Source organism: Barbus barbus (assembly GCF_936440315.1).
Source record: "Barbus barbus genome assembly, chromosome: 26".
Classification (NCBI taxonomy): Eukaryota; Metazoa; Chordata; class Actinopteri; order Cypriniformes; family Cyprinidae; genus Barbus; species Barbus barbus.
Window position 1 is genome coordinate 20,181,229 of NC_136754.1, and position 22,475 is coordinate 20,203,703.

At 39.8% G+C, this 22,475-nt stretch overlaps 1 protein-coding gene across 1 annotated transcript in view; it reads right to left on the reverse strand.

Moving 5' to 3' along the window:
- The window catches only part of LOC306846370 (chloride channel protein 2-like), a gene marked incomplete at its 5' end in the record, with an annotated part of 69,499 nt that extends 47,509 nt beyond the window's left edge, over window positions 1–21,990 (reverse strand). Inside the window, one exon of the mRNA XM_079379699.1 lies at window positions 21,940–21,990. Coding sequence (XP_079235825.1) covers window positions 21,940–21,990 — 51 coding nt within the window. The remainder of the gene's footprint in view (window positions 1–21,939) is intronic.
- Window positions 21,991–22,475: the final 485 nt, after the last annotated feature.

Genomic DNA, 22,475 nt, shown 5'->3' on the forward strand with positions numbered 1-22,475 from the left:
GCCGTCCACACGAAAACATGAAACCGGCGTTTTCAAATTTATCCACCCTGGGACCCGGTTTCAAAAATGATCGGTTTCACTCTTCGAAAACGCCGGTTTCGTGTGGACGAAACGCCTATACGGTAAAAAATGTATGCGTATACAGAGAAACCCGTCTTCGTGTGGACGGGGCCTTATAAAACGTGTGAAGTTTGGGGCAGATTGGACATTGTATGCATGATTTACAACTTCCTGTTTCATAGTATTGATAGCATGCTTTAGCACTCCGTTACACGCAGCAAATTTGAAGACGATCCGATTAAAACTGTAGGAGGAGTTCGTCAAAGTACGAGGCCTGGAAATTGCAAAAACTACTCAAAAATCATACAGGAAATTTAAAATAATGTACTTCCTGTTGGGTTTCGGATTTTGATCCAAGAGACGTTTTTGTAGGTAATGGTGTGATACACGTGTGTACCGATTTTCGTGCATTTACAGCTCAAGGCGCAGTCTTTTGAAATTTTATAGGTGGCGCTATAGAGTCATTTTGCCACACCCACTTCTGAAACCCATATCAGATGTAATTTTTTGCCAGTTCTGACCCATGTGCAGTTTTGGAGCATGTTTAGGCCCTCAAAAATGCGATTCGCTTTGGAGAAGAATAATAATAATAAACGGAGCAATTCCAATAGGGTCCTCACACCATCGGTGCTCAGGCCCAAATAATGCTATATATACCGGTAGACATGATTAAGCGGTAGAGAATTTTGACTATTATATTTAGTCAATTTAGACTATTGCGGTTATACCTTCTTGGTATTATATTTAGACTATTATATTTAGACTATTATATTTAGACTATATATATATATATATATATATATATATAATATATATAATACCTTCTTGGTATTATATTTAGACTATTATATTTAGACTATATATATATATATATATATATATATATATATATATATATATATAATACCTTCTTGGTATTATATTTAGACTATATATATATAATACCTTCTTGGTATTATATTTAGACTATATTTAGACTATATATATATAATACCTTCTTGGTATTATATTTAGACTATTGCGGTTATACGTTCACCTAACATTACTGTGCTAAGTAGTCATGAAAACGTATTGTTTTCAAGCATTTTTAAGCATTGCGGTTTAAAAACAAGTGGTGTTAAGCCTTTGAAACGCAATCAGCAGCAAAAGAGAACTCATGTCTGTGCTGTCTGAGAGACTGTTTCTGAGCACTGTCAGAAAGGCATGAGCACGTGAAGACAGTGCTAATAGAGCACAATTGAACTGAGTTATATTTGTCGCTTTATAGGACTTGAACCCTTTAAATACACACTTGCATGTCAAAATGCCCGTCTTTGCAAGTATCATCGTAAACACAGTAATTTAGTTCTTAAAGGGGACCTATTTATGGAAGCAGAATAATGACAATAGTTTTTGAAACATAAAGCATGCTGAATTCCACGAGATGCATTAGATGCATTGCAATTAACAGTGCTTGCATTTTAATGCCTTGTATTTCCAGGGCTTGCATTTTTAGGTCCTGAAATTTAACATAGTTGTTTATTTAAGCTGTGAATATTTCAATTCAAAATATTTCACACACATTTTCATAATTAAAAATTCAATAATTCATATTCATCTTCCAGAATTCACTTCCAAAATATTCAGCCTGTTCAAAAATACGATGTATAATATTCGACAGGCAAATTGTGGTCATTTTATTTCACTTTCCAAATTCGCTGTCACAAATTCAGTGGTTAAAATTTGGTAGAAAATTCAGCGTTGCAGATCCAGGACCCGCAGGAATAGCAGTAGAGCACCGATCCATGATCTCCAGCTGATGTCAACCGCTCACCAACATGAGCGGCTGTTGATGAAGGACATGTGTGTAACCCGTTACACGTGATAAATTTGTGTCAACTTTACAAATGGACCAGTGGGCTCAAAAGATTAGGTTCGTCCGGGGAGAGAGAGAGATGATACAGCAGCAATGAATACTCAAAACAAAAGGATGAGGTAAGAACAAGTTTGAATTTACTGAATGTTCTTTTCTTTTACCTTGTTGTTAGAATTAAATGATTGATCAATTAGTTGAACATGGACCATATAACCTCACACAGGCGTAAGGAAAACAATAGAAAATGAAACAAACTATACAAAACAAAATTTGAAAGTCCAAAAGTTTGATGTTTCTCAATGAACAGATCAGTTTGTAAACTCAGTCCAAAAGTTCGTGAGGCACTTAATTCAGTCGTCCTATTCTGCCCTGGATGGAACAGAATAAATTGATGTGTGGTTCTAATCCTACCGTTCAAAGACGAGAAAGTTCAGTTTCAACAGGGAATTCAAAGGATTCGTTAAACGGGCGGCTCGCCAGTCCAACCCCACCGTTACACACACAGGAAGAGCTGAGACGGTCCACACTTCAGGAATGATTCACACTTCGTTCGATTTCACATGCAGGACGGATCACACTCATCAATTGGACATCACAGCACTCACATGGAAACAAAAGCAGAAGAACACAAAAAAAACCTGGCCTTGAAAACACAAGGCCCAAAAAAAAACAATTAGCATTTGACACTATATACACGAATCAATTCAGATTATACACAACTTCTAATAAAACACAGCAAATAATGTCCATTTATAAGACTCTGTACAATAAATTGTCTTTATGCAATAAATTGTCTGTGCAATAAACACGTTTTTGCATACTTTCTGGTAAGCATCTTATTTAACACACATACATTGCCTTCCATGGCATTAATTTCACATAAATGCCAAATTACATCTTTCATTTTACACTTGGCTGTATTTGCCATTAATACTGCACCAAATAAACAATAATTTGATGTAACACACTTAATATGATCCTAAATGAACCTTATTGAACAATACTGAAATTATTGAAACTATATTAACTCACCAAGGAACTCGTTTACATGTACATCAGAAGAACCAGGGAAGTTCCAGATGATACACGTTCTCAAAATGTCATTCTCGGGCATAAACTGCTTCTCTCTGAATCCTTCGTTAGAGATATATATACACACACACTGTATTAGCGTTTAAACTCGCGCTAATATTGCGTCATTGACATGCGGTCAACACATAACGTGAACAATCATATCACTTCACTCATTTTACTGCTAACTTATTTCTACATCGTCATCATATAAATGATTTAGAGGCATTTATACAACTCTTACATCAATTTCTTGACTCAATCGGAGCTTCAAATCTCCCGGAGCAGCACAAGCATCTGCTCGCGTCAGAGGTTCACAGAGAAAAGACAGTTCTAGAAGGCGCTGCTCTCTAAAAGTGCCGCGATAGCGGAATTTTCCATGACGTCATTCAAAATGCGATCTCATTGGAGGCTTATGTAAAGGGAGATAACGCTATTGGACATATTTATAACATTCAATATTTATATTTCTCCATTTCTATATAATTAATTATTTTGTTTGCAGTCTTATATTTGATCTGAAAGTATGATCTTTTATACTTTAACTCTGTTTAATTTGGAGTGCATTTTGTCTCTGTCCACTGGTAACCTGGGTTACACTTTCCCCCTCTGAATTCAGGCACGTCCTCGGGCATGCTTGGGGTTGACTTGTCACCACTATAGGAAAAGCACCAGACATATTCAAGGACTGATCACTGATGGATGTGGATTCTTCCAAGGAAGTGGTAAGTGCAGAGCTCAACCCTTGCAGTAAGGACTGAATGACTAGTGTTAGGGGATTTCCTAGTTTATGATACTGGAATTTGTTAGGAGGCCCACGCTGCCTTTTGGAACGTCTAGTGTCAATAGCTCCAAGGTTATCATCTGTAACGGGCTGGTTACTTGTAACATCCTGGGCAGGTGAGATTGTGTCATTGGACTGTGTTTCCTCCGTCACAGTGTCCGACAGACCTGAAAACTCCAGCACACTTCCATTCATAGGTGCTAACAACTCTGGGGGCTCAGTACTTTCAATGCCGTTGCTTTTGCAGTTCTCCACTTCAACAGTATCTCCATCTTGAACAGGTATACTATTTTCTTCTTCATTTTCTGATTGATTATCTGTGGAGTCCTCTTCTAGTCTGATGTCAGGTAAGGTTTCTTTTACAAGGTCTACGGCAGCCGGAAGGGTTCCAGTGTCGGGTAAGGTTTCGTTCACAGGTTCTACCACAGCAGCAGGGGAATTGAGAAACTCTGTTTCAGGTAAGTTCTCTACGGGCATAGGATGTTCTGGAGGTGAAATAATTTTCGTACTAAACTCCAATTGGCGTCCTGAATTTCCAATATAAGAGTCATCCTCTGATTCAGACTGACTACTCAGATGTTCTTGAGGAACCGCTTCATGTGCAGAGTGGGATCTGGTTCTAGGCTTATGACGAATTTTCAGAGGGTCTGTTCCTTCAATTTCATTCAGGGGTAGAAACCCACAAGGCAGTAGAAGGTCGCGGTGTAATGTGCGGACTGGTCCATCTTTCCCTTCTGGGCAGACTGTATATACTGGCATGTCACCTGCTTTCCGGACTACCACATAGATCTCAGAGGCCCATTTATCTGACAACTTGTGTTTCCCTCTCAATCTGACATTTCGCACAAGGACTCGATCACCCGGTTCAAGTGTAGAAGCAACTACATTTCTGTCAAAACGTCTTTTGTTCCGGTCAGCTATTTTGGATGCATTTTGAGAAGCAACTCTGTAGCTTTCCTCCAATCTACTCTTTAGGGATTTCACATAGTGCGAATGGGACTGTAATGGGAAGTTGGTATGAAGTCCGAAAGCAAGGTCGATCGGCAGTCGAGGCTGCCTCCCAAACATTAGCTCATATGGTGAGTATCCAGTTACATCGCTCCTGGTGCAGTTATAAGCATGCACCAATGGTTTGACGTGATCTTTCCAATGAGCTTTGCTTTTGTTCTCCAGGGTGCCTAGCATCTGTAAGAGAGTCCGATTAAAGCGTTCCACCGGGTTCCCTCTAGGATGATAGGGGGTGGTTCTCACTTTGCGGATGCCAGCAATTCTACATAGCTCTTGGATGGTACGAGATTCAAAATCTGGCCCCTGGTCGCTGAGCAGCTTTTCTGGAAAACCGTAATGGACAAAGAAATTATCCCATAGGCATCTAGCAACTGTTTGTGCTTTTTGGTTACGGGTAGGAATAGCAACAGAGTACTTGGTAAAATGGTCTGTGATGACCAAAATATCCTTGGTGTTACTGCTGTCTGGTTCCAGCGACAGAAAATCCATACAAACTAGTTCTAAAGGCCTATGGGTCTGAATATTCACCAAGGGAGCTGCTTTCTGTGAAGGAGTCTTCCTACGAACACAGCGCTCGCACTTTTTGATTTTTATGTCCACATCGGCTGCCATCTTCGGCCAATAAAATCTGGAACGGAGAAGATCGAGAGTTCGCTCCAGACCCAGATGCCCCATGTCATCATGAAGACTGGTAAGTACAATTCCTCGAAGATCTTCAGGTAAAGCCAGTTGGTTCAACACTTTGTCTCCATCCATCCTCTTCCGATATAACAACCCATTCTTCAGCTCAAGTTTGTTCCATTGTCTCATCCACAAGGTTACTGCAGGTAAGTGGAATTTCAAGTTTGAAGGTTTGTTGTTAGACTCCAAGTACTCAATTACCTCTTTAATTTCAGGGTCAGCTCGCTGCTTCCTGATCAGATCCTCTTCAGACAGACAAGGAATTTCTGGGAGACCATGGCCATCTTCTTCCTGGATTTCTGGAGGTAATACCTTTGCGTTCATGCTCAGAGACTCTACCAAGGTCAATGGGAAAGACTGAGAATCATGGGATTGATTGACGTGATGCTTTTCACAGATGGCCTCCACTACTTCAGGTAAGATTGTCTTGGTGTTGCCTTCAAGATCTCCAAGATGATATAGAGTGAACTGTCTGATTCGTTCTTGCTCTTTTTTAGATTCCCAATCATCTGATGGTTCACCATTGGGACGACGAGACAATCCATCCGCATCTTGATTTTGTGCTCCAGCTCTGTATTGGATCTTAAAATTGTAGGTTGAGAGACTGGATAACCATCTATAACTAGTAGCATCTAGTTTGGCAGACGTAAGGACATAGGTGAGGGGATTGCTATCAGTGACCGCTGTGAAGTCTGCCCCATACAGATAGTCATGGAATTTTGTGGTGATTGCCCATTTGAGAGCCAGAAATTCCAATTTGTGGGCAGGATACTTGGCTTCACACTTTGTTAATCCACGGCTGGCAAATGCGATGACTCTCATGTGTCCCTGCTGTTCTTGATACAAGGCTGCTCCTAGTCCTGTAGCACAAGCATCTGTATGCAATAGGTAAGGCAGACAAGGATTTGCGTACCCCAAGACAGGAGCAGAGGTTAACCTTTCCACGAGGCTTTCAAATGCCTGTTGACACTCGGTAGTCCATCTGTCGCCCAGAGACTCTTTTGGATTAAAGTAAGTATGATCTTTATCTTTCTTTTTTCCCTTTCGAACCGGAGGATAGCCAGCTGTAAGATTGTTGAGCGGCTTTGCAATCTTGGAGAAATCTTTAACAAATCTACGGTAATATCCTGTAAATCCTAAGAAGGATTTTAGTTCCCGAAGGTTCTGGGGCCTTGGCCAGGTTTTAATGGCCTCAATTTTTGATGGGTCAGTTTCTACACCATTCTGGGAGACAATGTGGCCCAAGTAGCGCACAGATGTTTGGAAGAATTTGCATTTTTCGGGTGAGAGCTTCAATCCGTATTCTTTTAGACGATTCAGGACTTGTATCAGTCGGCGCTCATGCTCCTCAAGGGTTTCGGAGAAGATGATAAGATCATCGATGAAAACTAAGACTTCTCTTCTATTTAGGTCACCCATGCAGCGCTCCATGAGCCGCTGGAATGTGCTTGGCGCATTGGTTATCCCTTGCGGCATACGGTTAAACTCCCAGAACCCAAGGGGGCATACGAACGCTGTCTTCTGCTTGTCCGCTTCATCCATCTCAATCTGGTAATACCCGGATTTTAGATCGAGAACAGAAAACCACTTGGAACCAGTTAACATAGAGAACACTTCCTCTAGGTTTGGGAGTGCGTACGCATCTCGTATGGTTTGAGAGTTTAGCTTCCTAAAGTCAATACATAGCCGCACTGAGTTGTCTTTTTTTCGGACCACTACAATGGGGGATGCGAATGGGGACTCAGACTCTCGTATAATACCAGCTGCTAATAACTCCTGTAGATGTTTCCTGACGGCATCAATATCTTGTGGGTGGATGGGACGAGCTCTATGCTTGAAAGGAGTTTCGTCACTCAGTTTAATTCGGTGCTTCACCTTATCAGTGTGTCCATAATCCATTTCCTTCAAAGCAAAAACTTCAGACATAGAGTTTAACAAGGCTGATATACGTTCTTTCCATTCGGAGGGCAGTGGGGAGTCTCCAAAATCGAGAGTTATCTGAGGACTTTCTGATGTTTCAGAAACATCACTTGTTAATGGCTTGTTTATCACCTGCTGGACAGCATGCATTTCTGCAATCACAGACCGGGGAGGGATTACTATGTTAGTCTGGGTTTCATTCTTGACTACCACAGGCAAGGAGAAGAAACGTTTCACAGGTAAGGCGTGCAATGCACTAGCAACTAAAAGACCACTTGGCAGAGAAGATATGGTGGGAGGACTTATAACAGTCAGTGTTTCTGCTGGAAGGTATTTCAGACAGACGGCTCCATCAAGAACAGCAGTGCACCCTGCTGGTACAGTTTCAGGGACTGCCCCTTTTAATGTCACACACCCAAGGGTTTTGGCACATGATTGTCGATGCCTCACATCAAGTGTCTTCAGTACAGCTGCATACCCTTTAGAAGCTGATTTGGGGCTCTCTTTTGGTACATAACTGGAGTAAAGTGCATCCAAGGTATTTGTACCGATGAGGACTTGTGGTATATTTACCAAATCTGGGACCACCAGTGCTAGTGTGGTAACCTCAGCATCTGTTCCTAGAAACTCTTTGGGAAACATTAAAGTTAACTCCACATACCCAAGGTAAGGCACTGATTGTCCATTGGCTCCCTCCACTTCCAGCAAAGATTCCAGGGGTTTCATGGGGTGATGAGACAAGTTATTTTTGTAAAATGACAAGGGAATTGTAGTCACCTGGGAACCAGTGTCTAAAAGGCAGTTCACTTCAATTGCGTCTACAATGATTTGGGCAGTGCATTTCATTCCAATTAGTCCTTTTGGCAGTTTGCTTTTAGGGCAATGATGCTTCGTCCCAGTCTCCATATGCCCTGCTACAGAGACTGTGTGGTGTTTAACTGAGTAGTAGTGGCTTGGTTCTTTAGGTCCCACTGGGCTTGTTTTTCTCTCAACTGGCGCCTCTTCTCATCTACCTTAGAAGGGTTCGGGTCATTTTCGCAATTGATGGCTAGGTGTCTATCCTCACCACATCTAAAACAGTATCCAGGACGAGGACGAGTGGATGTCACTGAACTACTTCTGAGTTGACTGTTCTCATCTCTCCCGGTTTGCCTATGCTGGAATTTTGCCGTCTTCCCGGACCAATGTTGTGGGATTTCAGGGGCTGACAACTGAGCCTTTAACTCTGCCACTTGCTTCTTCAATCCTGCTATTTCCTTAGCTGCTGGGGTTTCTTTTGGCACTTTACCAGAAATGGATGTTCTCATAGCCTCTACTTCTGCTTGTAGTTCTACTAGCTCTTTCTTTAGCAGGATAAATTCAGAATTTTTGGAATAATCAGGCTTGCACTTCTGGTAAGTTGAGGTTTGCATAGAAGCAACTTGAGCATTAATTTCAGATATTTGAGCCCTCATAGTATCCACCTCTTCAGCTGCTCCACCAACTGCATCATGGGAGTATGTTGACATTTGATGAGTAGCAGTTCTCATTTTGGGGGCATTACTCTGTTTGTTCAATCCAAAATGATTTCTCATTCTGTCTTCTTTTGAGGCTTGCCGGTCTTCTTCCGTGCGAATTTCCACTACCATCTCTGCAAAAGAAGGTGGGTTGATCTTTTTCTTCTCTAGCTGTAAGCTGGAAATTAACCCATTATCCCAACATCCACGGCAGAATTGCTTGATCAGACAGCTGTTTTGCTCACTCTCCGCAATGCCTCCTCTCCTTACAGTAGTGCTCAGCATAACTTGCAACCGGTGCAAATAACTGGAGGGCTTCTCTCCTGGGTTCTGTAGCATGGTCATGAATTTTGCTAACAGCTCATCTCCATCCTCCACGGATCCGTAAACTGACTCTAGTAACTCCAAGTAAACTGGAGGTAAGGACCGGGGACTCACATGTTTAATGACATCAGCTGCCGGAGGGAGCAGACTATCAAGTATTCTTCTTGTGCGAGACAAATCCGAAATGGAGGGGTCATCTAATAGAAATTGAACACTTGCCCGCCATGTGTCGAAGTCTGGCTCGTTTACTGGCCTAGGAACTTTACCAGAGAAAGACCTGAGACGGAAAGAGGCAGGTTGTAATGTAGCAGTGTCGTTGGTTCTGACGATGTGTTCAACTACAACTTTTTGCACGCTGGGTGGATCAATCATGTCCATTGTGAGTACTGGATGGGGTAATACATTAGCTGCAGGATGGCTAGTTCTACTGCTGGGTCTTTCCTTGGACAGGTTTTGTGATGTCTCAGATTCAATTGAGGAAGGGGCTACTTGTTCTGTGGTCACTCTCTGTAATTTGGCTGGGGACGACGGTCCATCCAGTGAGCTGGTGGTGCTGCTATCACGAGTTTGAGAGTCTGCAGCATGTGGATACTCAACTCTATCACCTGAAGCATCTATGGGCTCAGCAACAGAACAGCCAGCTTTCATTCTCTTTAACTCCTCCTTGAGCACTTCTTCAATTGACTTTCCACTAGCGCTAGCAATATTTTGTAGTTCTTCCAAATACAACTTAGTGGCTCTGTCACTATCTACATGAGGGTAGACACAGCTTAAGGCACGCACTATGAAAGTGGTATCTGGGTTTGACGTACTGACCATTGTTACGGGCAGAAGGGGCATTAGTGTTTTCATAGCGGAGCTATAAGTAAACTCTATAATGGCATGTTGATGGAATTCGGAGTTTGGGTCATCAATGAGAAGGTTGCGACTAATGCTGCCATATCTCAACAACCATGCTTCTAAGTCCTGATCTGTTTCAGTTAATGTTAAGCCGCTGACTATTACGGCATTTGAGACATCTACATTCTCTCTTTTTACAATATCCATGTTGTCAATATTCTGCTGAGTATATAAATAATTAATAATATATTTATATTGTCACTATTGCTGCAGGCCAATCTCTCTCCTCCTGGCTAGCTGGCTCGCCACTTTTACTTGTAACCCGTTACACGTGATAAATTTGTGTCAACTTTACAAATGGACCAGTGGGCTCAAAAGATTAGGTTCGTCCGGGGAGAGAGAGAGATGATACAGCAGCAATGAATACTCAAAACAAAAGGATGAGGTAAGAACAAGTTTGAATTTACTGAATGTTCTTTTCTTTTACCTTGTTGTTAGAATTAAATGATTGATCAATTAGTTGAACATGGACCATATAACCTCACACAGGCGTAAGGAAAACAATAGAAAATGAAACAAACTATACAAAACAAAATTTGAAAGTCCAAAAGTTTGATGTTTCTCAATGAACAGATCAGTTTGTAAACTCAGTCCAAAAGTTCGTGAGGCACTTAATTCAGTCGTCCTATTCTGCCCTGGATGGAACAGAATAAATTGATGTGTGGTTCTAATCCTACCGTTCAAAGACGAGAAAGTTCAGTTTCAACAGGGAATTCAAAGGATTCGTTAAACGGGCGGCTCGCCAGTCCAACCCCACCGTTACACACACAGGAAGAGCTGAGACGGTCCACACTTCAGGAATGATTCACACTTCGTTCGATTTCACATGCAGGACGGATCACACTCATCAATTGGACATCACAGCACTCACATGGAAACAAAAGCAGAAGAACACAAAAAAAACCTGGCCTTGAAAACACAAGGCCCAAAAAAAAACAATTAGCATTTGACACTATATACACGAATCAATTCAGATTATACACAACTTCTAATAAAACACAGCAAATAATGTCCATTTATAAGACTCTGTACAATAAATTGTCTTTATGCAATAAATTGTCTGTGCAATAAACACGTTTTTGCATACTTTCTGGTAAGCATCTTATTTAACACACATACATTGCCTTCCATGGCATTAATTTCACATAAATGCCAAATTACATCTTTCATTTTACACTTGGCTGTATTTGCCATTAATACTGCACCAAATAAACAATAATTTGATGTAACACACTTAATATGATCCTAAATGAACCTTATTGAACAATACTGAAATTATTGAAACTATATTAACTCACCAAGGAACTCGTTTACATGTACATCAGAAGAACCAGGGAAGTTCCAGATGATACACGTTCTCAAAATGTCATTCTCGGGCATAAACTGCTTCTCTCTGAATCCTTCGTTAGAGATATATATACACACACACTGTATTAGCGTTTAAACTCGCGCTAATATTGCGTCATTGACATGCGGTCAACACATAACGTGAACAATCATATCACTTCACTCATTTTACTGCTAACTTATTTCTACATCGTCATCATATAAATGATTTAGAGGCATTTATACAACTCTTACATCAATTTCTTGACTCAATCGGAGCTTCAAATCTCCCGGAGCAGCACAAGCATCTGCTCGCGTCAGAGGTTCACAGAGAAAAGACAGTTCTAGAAGGCGCTGCTCTCTAAAAGTGCCGCGATAGCGGAATTTTCCATGACGTCATTCAAAATGCGATCTCATTGGAGGCTTATGTAAAGGGAGATAACGCTATTGGACATATTTATAACATTCAATATTTATATTTCTCCATTTCTATATAATTAATTATTTTGTTTGCAGTCTTATATTTGATCTGAAAGTATGATCTTTTATACTTTAACTCTGTTTAATTTGGAGTGCATTTTGTCTCTGTCCACTGGTAACCTGGGTTACATGTGGATCAAATTTTAACCACTGAATTTGTGACAGCGAATTTGGAAAAGTGAAATAAAATGACCAAAATTTGCCTGTCGAATATTATACATTATATTTTTAAACAGATTGAATATTTTGGAAGTGAATTCTGGAAGGTGAATATGAATTATTGAATGTGTGTGAAATATGTGTGAAATATTTTGAATTTAAATATTCAGAGCTTAAATAAACAACTATGTTACATTTTAGGACCTAAAATGCAAGCCCTGGAAATACAAGGCATTAAAATGCAAGCACTGTTAATTGCAATGCATCTTTTTTTTTTCGATTTGTGGAATTCAGCAGTCTCTCTGAACAAGCAATTCCAGATTTCTCCCTACAATGATGTCACAAACACCGCCCATTTGTAACGCTCTCTGCCCTGTTCGTATAGACACAGCCCTGAGTGAGAGGTAACAGTCCACCATTACTGTTTTCTTGCTGTAGCTGCTTGTCAGCGCATTACAAGTGTTGTGCTTTGGAATGCACAAACGAACATAGGAGTTTCTTCATGAACTAAAGTCCTTTATGTCTGTGCCAATCATTTCACGCTGGACTGCCTCACAAATGAGGGTCAGTTCAATGCTGGATTTTCGCAAAGGTTGATTCTGAAAGCGGGATCAATACCAACGCTTCGTGCGCGAATGTCAGCTCCAGACAAAAGTAAGTATCACAGATCATATTTTGTTTTCCAAATTGCCTTTCTGAAAGAGTTTCTTGGCACTCTGTAAGGATAATGTTGCTAAAGCTACCATTGTCTCTGTCTGTTTTCACTGATGCTACCTTCACATGCTACCAGAATGATCGTTAAAAGGAATCTGGTAGTTAAAAATTGCATATCAAAGCAACAAATAAGGCTGAACACCGCTACTGAGAGTTTCAGTCATTTTCAGTGCATGAGATTGTCATGTTTTGCTGTTGCCAGTATGCCGGAGCATGAGCTCTTGAAGCCCCCTCTTCTGATAAGGGGGCTGGGAGCACCAGCTCATTTGCATTTAAAGGGACAAATACAAAAACAGCGCATTTTTTTACATTTGATTACAATGTATGTAGCATTTCTTATTTATTTGTTCTACTGTATTTTTGTTTTGTTTTATTGCTTGTAATTCGTTTCTTATTCTTATTTAATCACTGACTGTTTACATGTCTTCAGTGAGCTTGAGTTTTTTCAATTTTTTTTTATTTAGGCTAGCAGTACTTGTTTTTTTTTGTGATATTTACACTGGTGACGAGAATGACATTACCGTGAAATAAAATGAATCATATTATGATATAAATTTTTGGTCATATCACCCACCCCAAATGATATTCATTTTGATAATTGGCAAAAGTAAATAAATAAATAAATGAATAAACATTTGTCTAAATCAAAGTCATGTGGTGGGACCAACTAGTGGTCTGTAATCCCATGGGACTACCATGGTATGCGATGCAAAAGAGTTTGGTATGGAGCAATTTGGGGGGCTGCTGTGAAACATAAATACTTAAATATAAAATAAAAGCTACTGAAAAGTATTTTATCGTATTTGTGTTATTTGTCTGTTGAGCTACAAAAATAAACAGGCACAGCATTGGATATTCTCACTGTTTTTTGATTGTGGGTGGCAGTGAGGGAAAGCACCCTTTTGCCTGCTTTACCAAATATGACAAAGTAAGGTTTGAGGAGTTGTGTATTGGGGAAACTGGAAAAAATTGAAAATGGCACTGGAATGAGACAGAATCATATGAAAGAGGGTCTGTGTAAACCTCTACCTGACTTTATGTCATATCATGGCTAGTTCATATAGTCCCAAAAAACAGACAGAAATGTTTTTTACATTTTAAAGGCATTAAATTCAACTTTTAACTGTAGGTTTCTAAAAACTTGTAACATGTTTTTTAATTTTTCCTCATTATCAAGGAGACTCTAATATGTCATTGACCTGTTCATTTATGGGTACACAGCTAGCAAGTATGTTAATCAAAAAGACCTGCAGACACAAAATCTAAAGGAGGGTTTCAGGTGGATATGAGTGGCCTGTGGCAAAGATCTCTCTAAAGGGTTTTGGAGTGTAAATGGAGCCTTTTACCACTTCTGCCTCAGAGCCTTTAGCCAGCCATCTGAGAGCATCAAGTGCCCAGTCCTGTGTCGCTAAGGCAGGCGTGGTACTCCACTGCAGGTTAAATGGAACATTATCATCACCGCAATTAAAGATTGCATACTGCAGGAATTTTGCTGTCCTTCATGTCTCCTTGTCTGACTGTGCAATATGACCCCATTGAGATCTTGGGTGAAACCCACAGCAGACTGTGTGACATCTTTTGTCAACTGAACGATGTACATCTTAGCTAAGACTTTGGTTATGATTGACAGCCATGACTAGGCGTTTTACAGTCCCCATCACATTCTGACATCCTCATTGACACGCAAAATAAAAATGGGCTGCTCAAACAAAAAGCAAGCTGTTTTTTAATTTAAAGCGACTGGAGTCTGTGGCTAGGCTAAAGAACATGTCATTCTTCGCACCAGACACCAGAGATAATTTTGATAGTATGAAAATAACTTGAGGGCTACAAGACATTTGTGTTAAGCCTATCATATAGACAATGATTTCTCAACTGAATTTCTCTCTCCTTCTCTCTCTGTCTCTTTTGGTTCCTATCCAGACACATACACACACACACACACACAGTCATCAATTGCTGTGCTCCAATTGGTTCTTCATTAGACGGGTGTCATAAGAGCAGTCACACTGGAGAAACGTGGCCCACATATTTTGACATTACCAGAACTCAGTACGAGAAGATTCATCGCAAAAGCAGTTAATCGGTCATCATTGAGCATGTCACATTTTAAGACTGCAGATTCTGCATTACAGCTTGCTTGTTTTTACAATCTCCAAATCTTCTCCATAAGCAAAAACATGGCAAAAATTCTGGAATGTGTCTTTGGAATAGACAACTGTACAGTGAACATGGGAAACAGTTTTCAAGCACATAAAGAAATTAAAAGAATGCATACACCAAAAAGTGGTGAAAACTTTCTTAGTATTAGTATTGGTCTTGTTTTCCTGTAAAATACGTCTAAACATCCTTTAAGGGATGCATTACCTTGAGAAGCAAAATTGTGTAAAATAATAAGATTTCAGATATCTTGCAAGTACTTTACTAAATATGGCAATTATTTATGTTTAAAACCAAGAACATTTTTTTTGCCAATGGGATAAGAAAAATACATTAGATTTTATTTACCTTTGTTTTTAACCTTAAATGTCATGATAATGGACTTTGGTTGTGTTTCTGTCATTTCCTGTAATCCTGTCTAGTTTAGTTCCTTTGACCTATTCCAATAGGTGTGTTTGACTTCATGCAGCACTGCGCAGACCTATCAGCGAAAGTAGCCACTTGCAGTCGGGGGCGGAATTGAAAGCGGAGACGTGAAGTCGGACACTTTCTGCTCCCAGTAGTGATGCTCTCGCAGTGTTTGCATACTCTATCACAGATGAAGTGAATAACATGCAATATTTGTCAAATGCACAGACATTTCAGAAACGTTTTCATGAGCAACAGAAACACTTTTTATATAATGCTTAATACAGCGCCATCTGTTCAAGAATAAAGTTCAACATAAACATATACTATTTAAATACCAACAAAGTGGGGTTATATTTGCTTTTATCAGTGTTTTTTTATTAAACGTGACTCAATATAACATTGCGACTACTGTAGTCGCAATGTTATATTGAGTCAAGTAAAAAAAGTTAAAAAGCTTTTACTGTTCTAAAAACAGATTTGTGAGCAGTATTGGAATTGAAGATGTTAGAAACACACATCATTGTTGTCATGTGGAATTTGTCCAAACGTGAAACAGCTGTGTCGTCATCAGCACTCCTGCAGTCGCTCTGAAAAAGCTGCGCCAGCTGAGTCAGCCGGCTGCTCTCGAAGCGCTATTGCGGTACTTCGATGCCACACGTGACAGTGACGTGGCATCGGCGCCGGTTCAAGCCAGACAAAATTTCTAACCGGCATGCACTGCTTCAAGTCATCCGCCGATCGGTCTACGCAGTGCTGCATGAAGCCGAACACACCTTGTGTTTCCTTGATTATGTTATTCAGTTCACCTGTGTTCAGTTAATTAAGTCATTAGTGCCTCTCTTCCATTTGTATAAATACTCCTTGCAGTCACTAGTTATTGATGTGGATATGCTTTTGTTTTGCTGTGTTGGATTGTTCCTGGATTTTCTATGTATTGTGTATTGTGAGTTTTTGAAGATTGTGTATTGGATTACTCCTATGTTGTGTGCTTGAACTCTGCTTAAGCAACCGTGATATTAACCTTGGTGTTGTTATCACCATGCTCTACCAGTTGGGCTACAAGAACATAGTTCACAAAAACTCTGATTGTGAAGATCAAAAATAAATGTTGATGTTATTTAAATAAATGGGGATTTTGTCACATGTACATGAAAAACACTCATATTAGGGCCAATGTAAATAATCTTTAAATGTGGTGTCTAGTGTTTTTGAAAGAAGTCTGCATTTATTTAATCAAATATACAGTAGAAACAATAATACTGACAGGTATACTATCGTTATAGTAACTGTTTTTTTTTTTATATTTTAATATAATATATTAATTTAATTTATTCCTGTGATGGTAAAGCAGAATTTTCAGCTGCCATTACTCCAGTCTTCAGTGTCACATGATCTTTCAGAAATGATGATTTAGTGCTCAATAAACATTTCTTATTATTATCATTGCTGAAAACAGTTGTGCTGCTTAATATTTTTCAGGAATCTGTGATTAATAGAAAGTTCAAAAGAACAGCAATTATTTGAATCTTTAGTGAAATTATGACTTTACTCTTTACTTTTGTCAATTGAATGAGTCCTCGGTGAATAAAACTATCTTTAAAAAAAAAACTTACTGAACCCAAACGTTGTGAAAAGTATAGTGTAAATACAGCTCTATTTTTAGTTTGTAGTGATAACAAGGTGGAAACTTTTCTCAAGATCTTACCATAATCTAAAGCGTACCTCAGCTCTTGGCTATAAAAATCTAATATTGCACATATTCTTGTGTTATCAAGCCTTTTTGTGCAAATTCTTTCTCCTAGTCAGGCCATTTGATGTTGCATCTCAGCAAGCAAGCTTATTAAGATATTGCACAAGTTTTAGCTCCTCCATGTCAGATCATCTTCAATATATATAATGGGAAAAGGATGTATTGGATTAGCATTTAACACCGTAAGAAGATGCATGAAAACAACCTCTGTCAGCAACCACATCTCCTCCTGTTTTTCAAAACATCCCTTCTAAGAAAAAAGAAAGAATGAAGGCATTGATCCCATTACACTAATGACTCCTCTGCATTCCACCGCACCTGGTGTGGGCCGATTTGACATTGAGCCAGAATGAAGAATATTAAAGAATTGTGTAATATCTTTACCAACACTATAATTTAATAGGTGTTGTATTAAATTATAGTGGTTCAGGGCCAAATGGTGTTTCAGATCCTTGGATGGAGATCATGCGACAAAGCAGATGTGAGATTAAACTGCCGTCTTTAATCCATTTTGCAATCAGGTTGATATGGCTGTCATTAGAGCTGTTGCCTTGCCTGCTTAAGGTTATTCATTGCTTCATTTGAGAAAAAAAAAATCATAAATGGGGTAGTCAAATCATCTTGGTGAGTGATGAATAGCATATCTACTCGGCATATCATTTATCCAAGTGCGTATGAACAGTGCTGATCAATTTACGTGCATGCATAACCAAACCACAGGCAGTATCACTGGCTGTTACAGTCTTCCCACCATAACCTCTCTCGCGTCCCTGGTTTGTGGGTAAAGTGTGAGGTCATTAGCATCTTCCTGCTGTAGTGACTGCACCGTAGAGATCCCCTAGCGGTGCTAAAAGCGTCATGTCTTTGACTGCATGCACCATGCTGGAGATGTGTGGGGAGGCTGATGTCACACCGTAGGACCTGTACCCTCTGTACATCTACCGTCTTTGATCTCATCAGTGGCCAAAATCCTACTCCTCTTGATGGAGGACATCGGAAAGCTGTCTAAAACATCTGTTCTTGTATATCCTCAATTCTGAAACACACACTGAAAGGTCTAAACCAAGGGTCATATATCTTCGCTGCTAAAGGCGGGGTTTAAAGGGAAAGTTCATACAAAAATGAAAGGCATCATTTACTCACATACTTGTCAAACCAGCCTATTTTATTCCACAAAACACAAAAGGAGATGTTACGCCTCGTTCAGACGGTCAGCCCAAATCTGATTTTTGTGCAAATCCGATTGAAATCCGATCATATTTAAATAGTCTGAACGGCAACGAACTACATGAAATCCGATTTGTGCAAATCCGTTTCGAGCTACATTCGTATATGGTTTGGAATCCAATTCAAATCACATTTCTGGAAATCCGATTTAGTCTATAGGCGGTCAGATCGGATTTTGCGTAGCTTTTTCACGTCCTCACACCAGGTAAAATGTAAATACGTCAGACATTTTTGCAGAAAACATGCTGAACAACAAAAAAAAAAAAAGGAAAAAAAAAGCAAAGTAGTGGAGGTCGGCAGCACGGAATAAAGCCGCACATTCAAGCTTCCTGTGTTTCTGCCGCTGCACGAAATATAATACAACAGCAACCGTGACAGTAAGGCAACATTTGTATTGCAAACTGTATTGCTGTTACTGTTGTTTTTAGCGTAGACATAACGCAACGGCATTACCATAGAAACCAATTCACATTCAGTAAAAACAAAAGAGCGCTTATGGACACACAAATCGGATATGAACAGTAGCAATACGCTGTGTGGACAGTCAGTTATTCAAATCAGATTCCATCCGGATATGCACAAAATCGGATTTGGGCTGACAGTCTGAACGAGGCTTTAGATCAAGTTTCAAAATAAAAATAATCCTATCAAATGAATCAAAGGCTTTTGTGTTATATTCCAAGTGTCCTGAGGTCATATGAAAAAATATTAGAAATGTATTTAAATTTCAAGTTTATCATTCCAAGTTTTTCAAACTTGTCACAATTAAGTTCTGTTTGCTATTAAAAGTACACTATGTAACTGTGTATTCTCTACTGACATCTGTCACACTGACATCTGAAGTTAGAAATTGCCATATTAAAATTAAGGAACATAGATTTCTTTTTATGAAAGGACTTTCTCATGCCAAGACTGCATTTATTTGATCAAAAACACACTAAAAACAGTAACATTATGAAAAATTACTGCAATTTAAAATATTTTATTTTTTTATATTTTAATATATTCAAAATGTAATTAATTCCTTTGACGGCAAAGCTGAATTTTCAGGAGCCATTACTCCATTCTTCAGTCTCACATCATCATTCAGAAATCATTCTAATATACTTATTTGATGGTGTTAAAAATTGTATTATGTGTGTGTGAAAACTGCTATATAATTTTGGGGGATTTTTTGATGAATGGAAAGTTCAAAAGAACAACATTTACTTAAAATTGTAATGTTTTGTACCATTACTGTCACTTTTGATAAATTAATTTCTTTAAAAAAAAGAGAAAAAAAATGTACTGACCCCAAACTTTTCAATGACAGAGTAAAGCCAAATGCGCTGGAAAGCCTCTTTTATGTATTTTTTGTCCAATTCATCCATTTGGCATTCACCAACCACTTTCTTTGCATGGAAATAAACATCTCACAGACCTCTTCACAAAAGAAAAAAGTAATATGGAATGACACGAGGGTGAGTAAATAATGACAAAATGTATTTGTCATCACTTGTCACTTCTGGGTGCACTATTCTTTTAATTGCCACTGCTCTTGTAGTCCTGACTAATGTCTTCTCTGACTCAACCAGTTTCACCAGCACACTCAATCCCTATTTTACTAAATCCATCTTTCGGCAGTACCATCAATTTATCCATCCTCTCAGACAAGTAAACAGCCACTGGTGCGATTTTCCATGGAAATACAGTGCACCTGCTTTCCGCCACTGACACCTGTCTGTAATCACTACTCAGCTCTTATCCAGCTCTCATATGTAAACACCTGCTAGGGCAGCATTTCAGTTAGAGATGGCGGACGGATTTTTGATGGATTGAATGCTGCCAATGATCAGACAGGGTGATAGCAGAGACTCTCCACCGGTCCATGCAGTTGGTGCACAGTGACACAGAGGAGTGATGTGTGCTAACGCTAGAAAGAAAGTGTCCTCAGGCGTGCTATTTTTGCCGAAAGCTTGAGGGAAACACATCTGACCTGGCTCTCTTGAAGAAGCATAAATGTAAGTTTCATGATTCTTTCCCTTCTTACAAACAATACAGAAAAATCTTCCAAAGGTTCTGCCAGCAAGTGCAGATGAGAAGCTTGAGAGAAATAGATTCTTTGAAAGGAGCAGGGGGAAAATTGCAAATAGTGTGGGTATGTGCAGTCGTGAGCTGCAAGATACAAAAGGCCACTGAAGAGCAGACTCACTGCACTTGTGATGCCCTTACCTGCAAGACCATTTGAAAGGTCCTTTGAGAATATAATATCGGCAGTGCAATCACATGAGTTTCAGTGCAAACATGAATCACTGAGCAAGGCCAGATTTCTTAAAACTGACAGTAAGTGCCATATTTGAGCATTTAGACTCGGAAAACGTGAGTCACAAAAGCATAAGCATTGCGATATCCCTAGAGAAATTAAATTAATAGACAACAAAATACAGAAAATCAGCTTGTGCACATACTGAAAGAAAATCAAACATGGCATGGAAAAGCACACATCACAGACTAATCCTCCTTTGGCCAAATTTGTCCAGACAGACTCGTGCCTGGCAGTGCAGCAAAGCACATCGTGAGGACAGTAAATGATAAAGACATCAATCAGAACGAGGCACAACCCCTAGTCAAAGGGAATGGTGTTGAGAGAGGGAATGAAACCGGGAGTCTCCAGCCACCATTTTGTATAGCGCTGTATTGATCCTCTCACCGATAAGGAAAGCAGGGCCGGAAAAAAATGTCCCAGTTTCATTCATCACACACATAGATGCTGAGGAACACATCGTCCTGCTGGGAGAAAGGCTGCTCAGAAATAGCCTGAACTCAAAAAGACAAGATACGAACGCAACACATGGATCTGAGTGCGGCCACTTCACGCCTACCTTCATTATGCAAACGCATTTGTCATAACAGTGCAAAAAAACTTGCTCAGATAGATGGATGTTAGTGGGAGGGGTGAAGCTGGGGATTTTGGCGCAGAACGAAGAGACTGTACCCCATACCGACCATTTGAACGTGTCCTTCTCCAGTTCTCCTTCTCTTCATATCTGCCTGAATATAGAGATATCCCTGTTAAGTGCTCCAGGGTACAGCTGTCAATCACCATGTGACAGAAATGGGGGGGAAACTGGTGCATGAGTCAATTCATATTCAGAGTGGATCTACATTTAGTCCATAAGTGCAAAAGCAGAAGTAGGAGGGGCAATAGAGGGATGAAACAAGGATGAAAGGGGGACTTTGACGATGCCCTTAAACTTGAAATGTGGATGAACTCATAATGCAAATAATGCCATTAGTTATCCCTCAAATGTCTCCACAGACTTGAATTACCTCCTATATCAACAAACAAATGACTTAATTAGCTGGAAAAGAATAGAAGTTTGTTACAAATGCCAAGCAACACACACAAATTAAATATCAACCGTCTTTTACACTCTTGGCCTACAATAATTACATTCTGGCTATTCACTTACTAGCCCATCGCAATTCAAAGGGTGATTTCGTTCATAACTCAAATAAACCCAAAGCTTTACACACACTCAGTCATACTTTTATGCATAAAAAAGCTGGTTTTGCGATAAAAAAAACAAAACAAAAAAAAAAACAAATCACTCTGACCAGCACTTATACTCACCAGAGTTTGCTGATACTGAAGCACGCGCTGAGGGGCTCGGTCTCGCGCCATAACCGTGAATACCGCGGGAATTAAATATTTCAACGCTATACTGTATTTACAAAAGCCACAAGATCACCTCTGCATCACCGGGACGCAATTCAACAAGCAACGCGAACTGAGTAACAGGTCCTTCTCCGCAGAAAACAGCCCAGCAGCCCATCCAGCTGTCGAATGAACTCTTCCCTCTTCCCGCGCGCGCACTGCAATATGCCATAATGCGCTGGAACCCCGCTTTGTGTGGGAAGACAGGGGTTACTACACTTCATAGGCTACCTGTTGACTCGATTGTCAAAAATCAATAGATACATTTTCGACCGCTGTGTGAGTATGAGTAATCGCTATTTTGCACTACCGTGATCCCAAGCACTTAACGCGTAGATTAAGCCAGGCTGTTTTATGACTAAGTTTTAATGACCCGAGGCAGGGACAAGCCTATGTTTTCAGTTTATCATGCAAAGATTTGTTGTTTACAATGGGAGAAAACCTTAAATGGA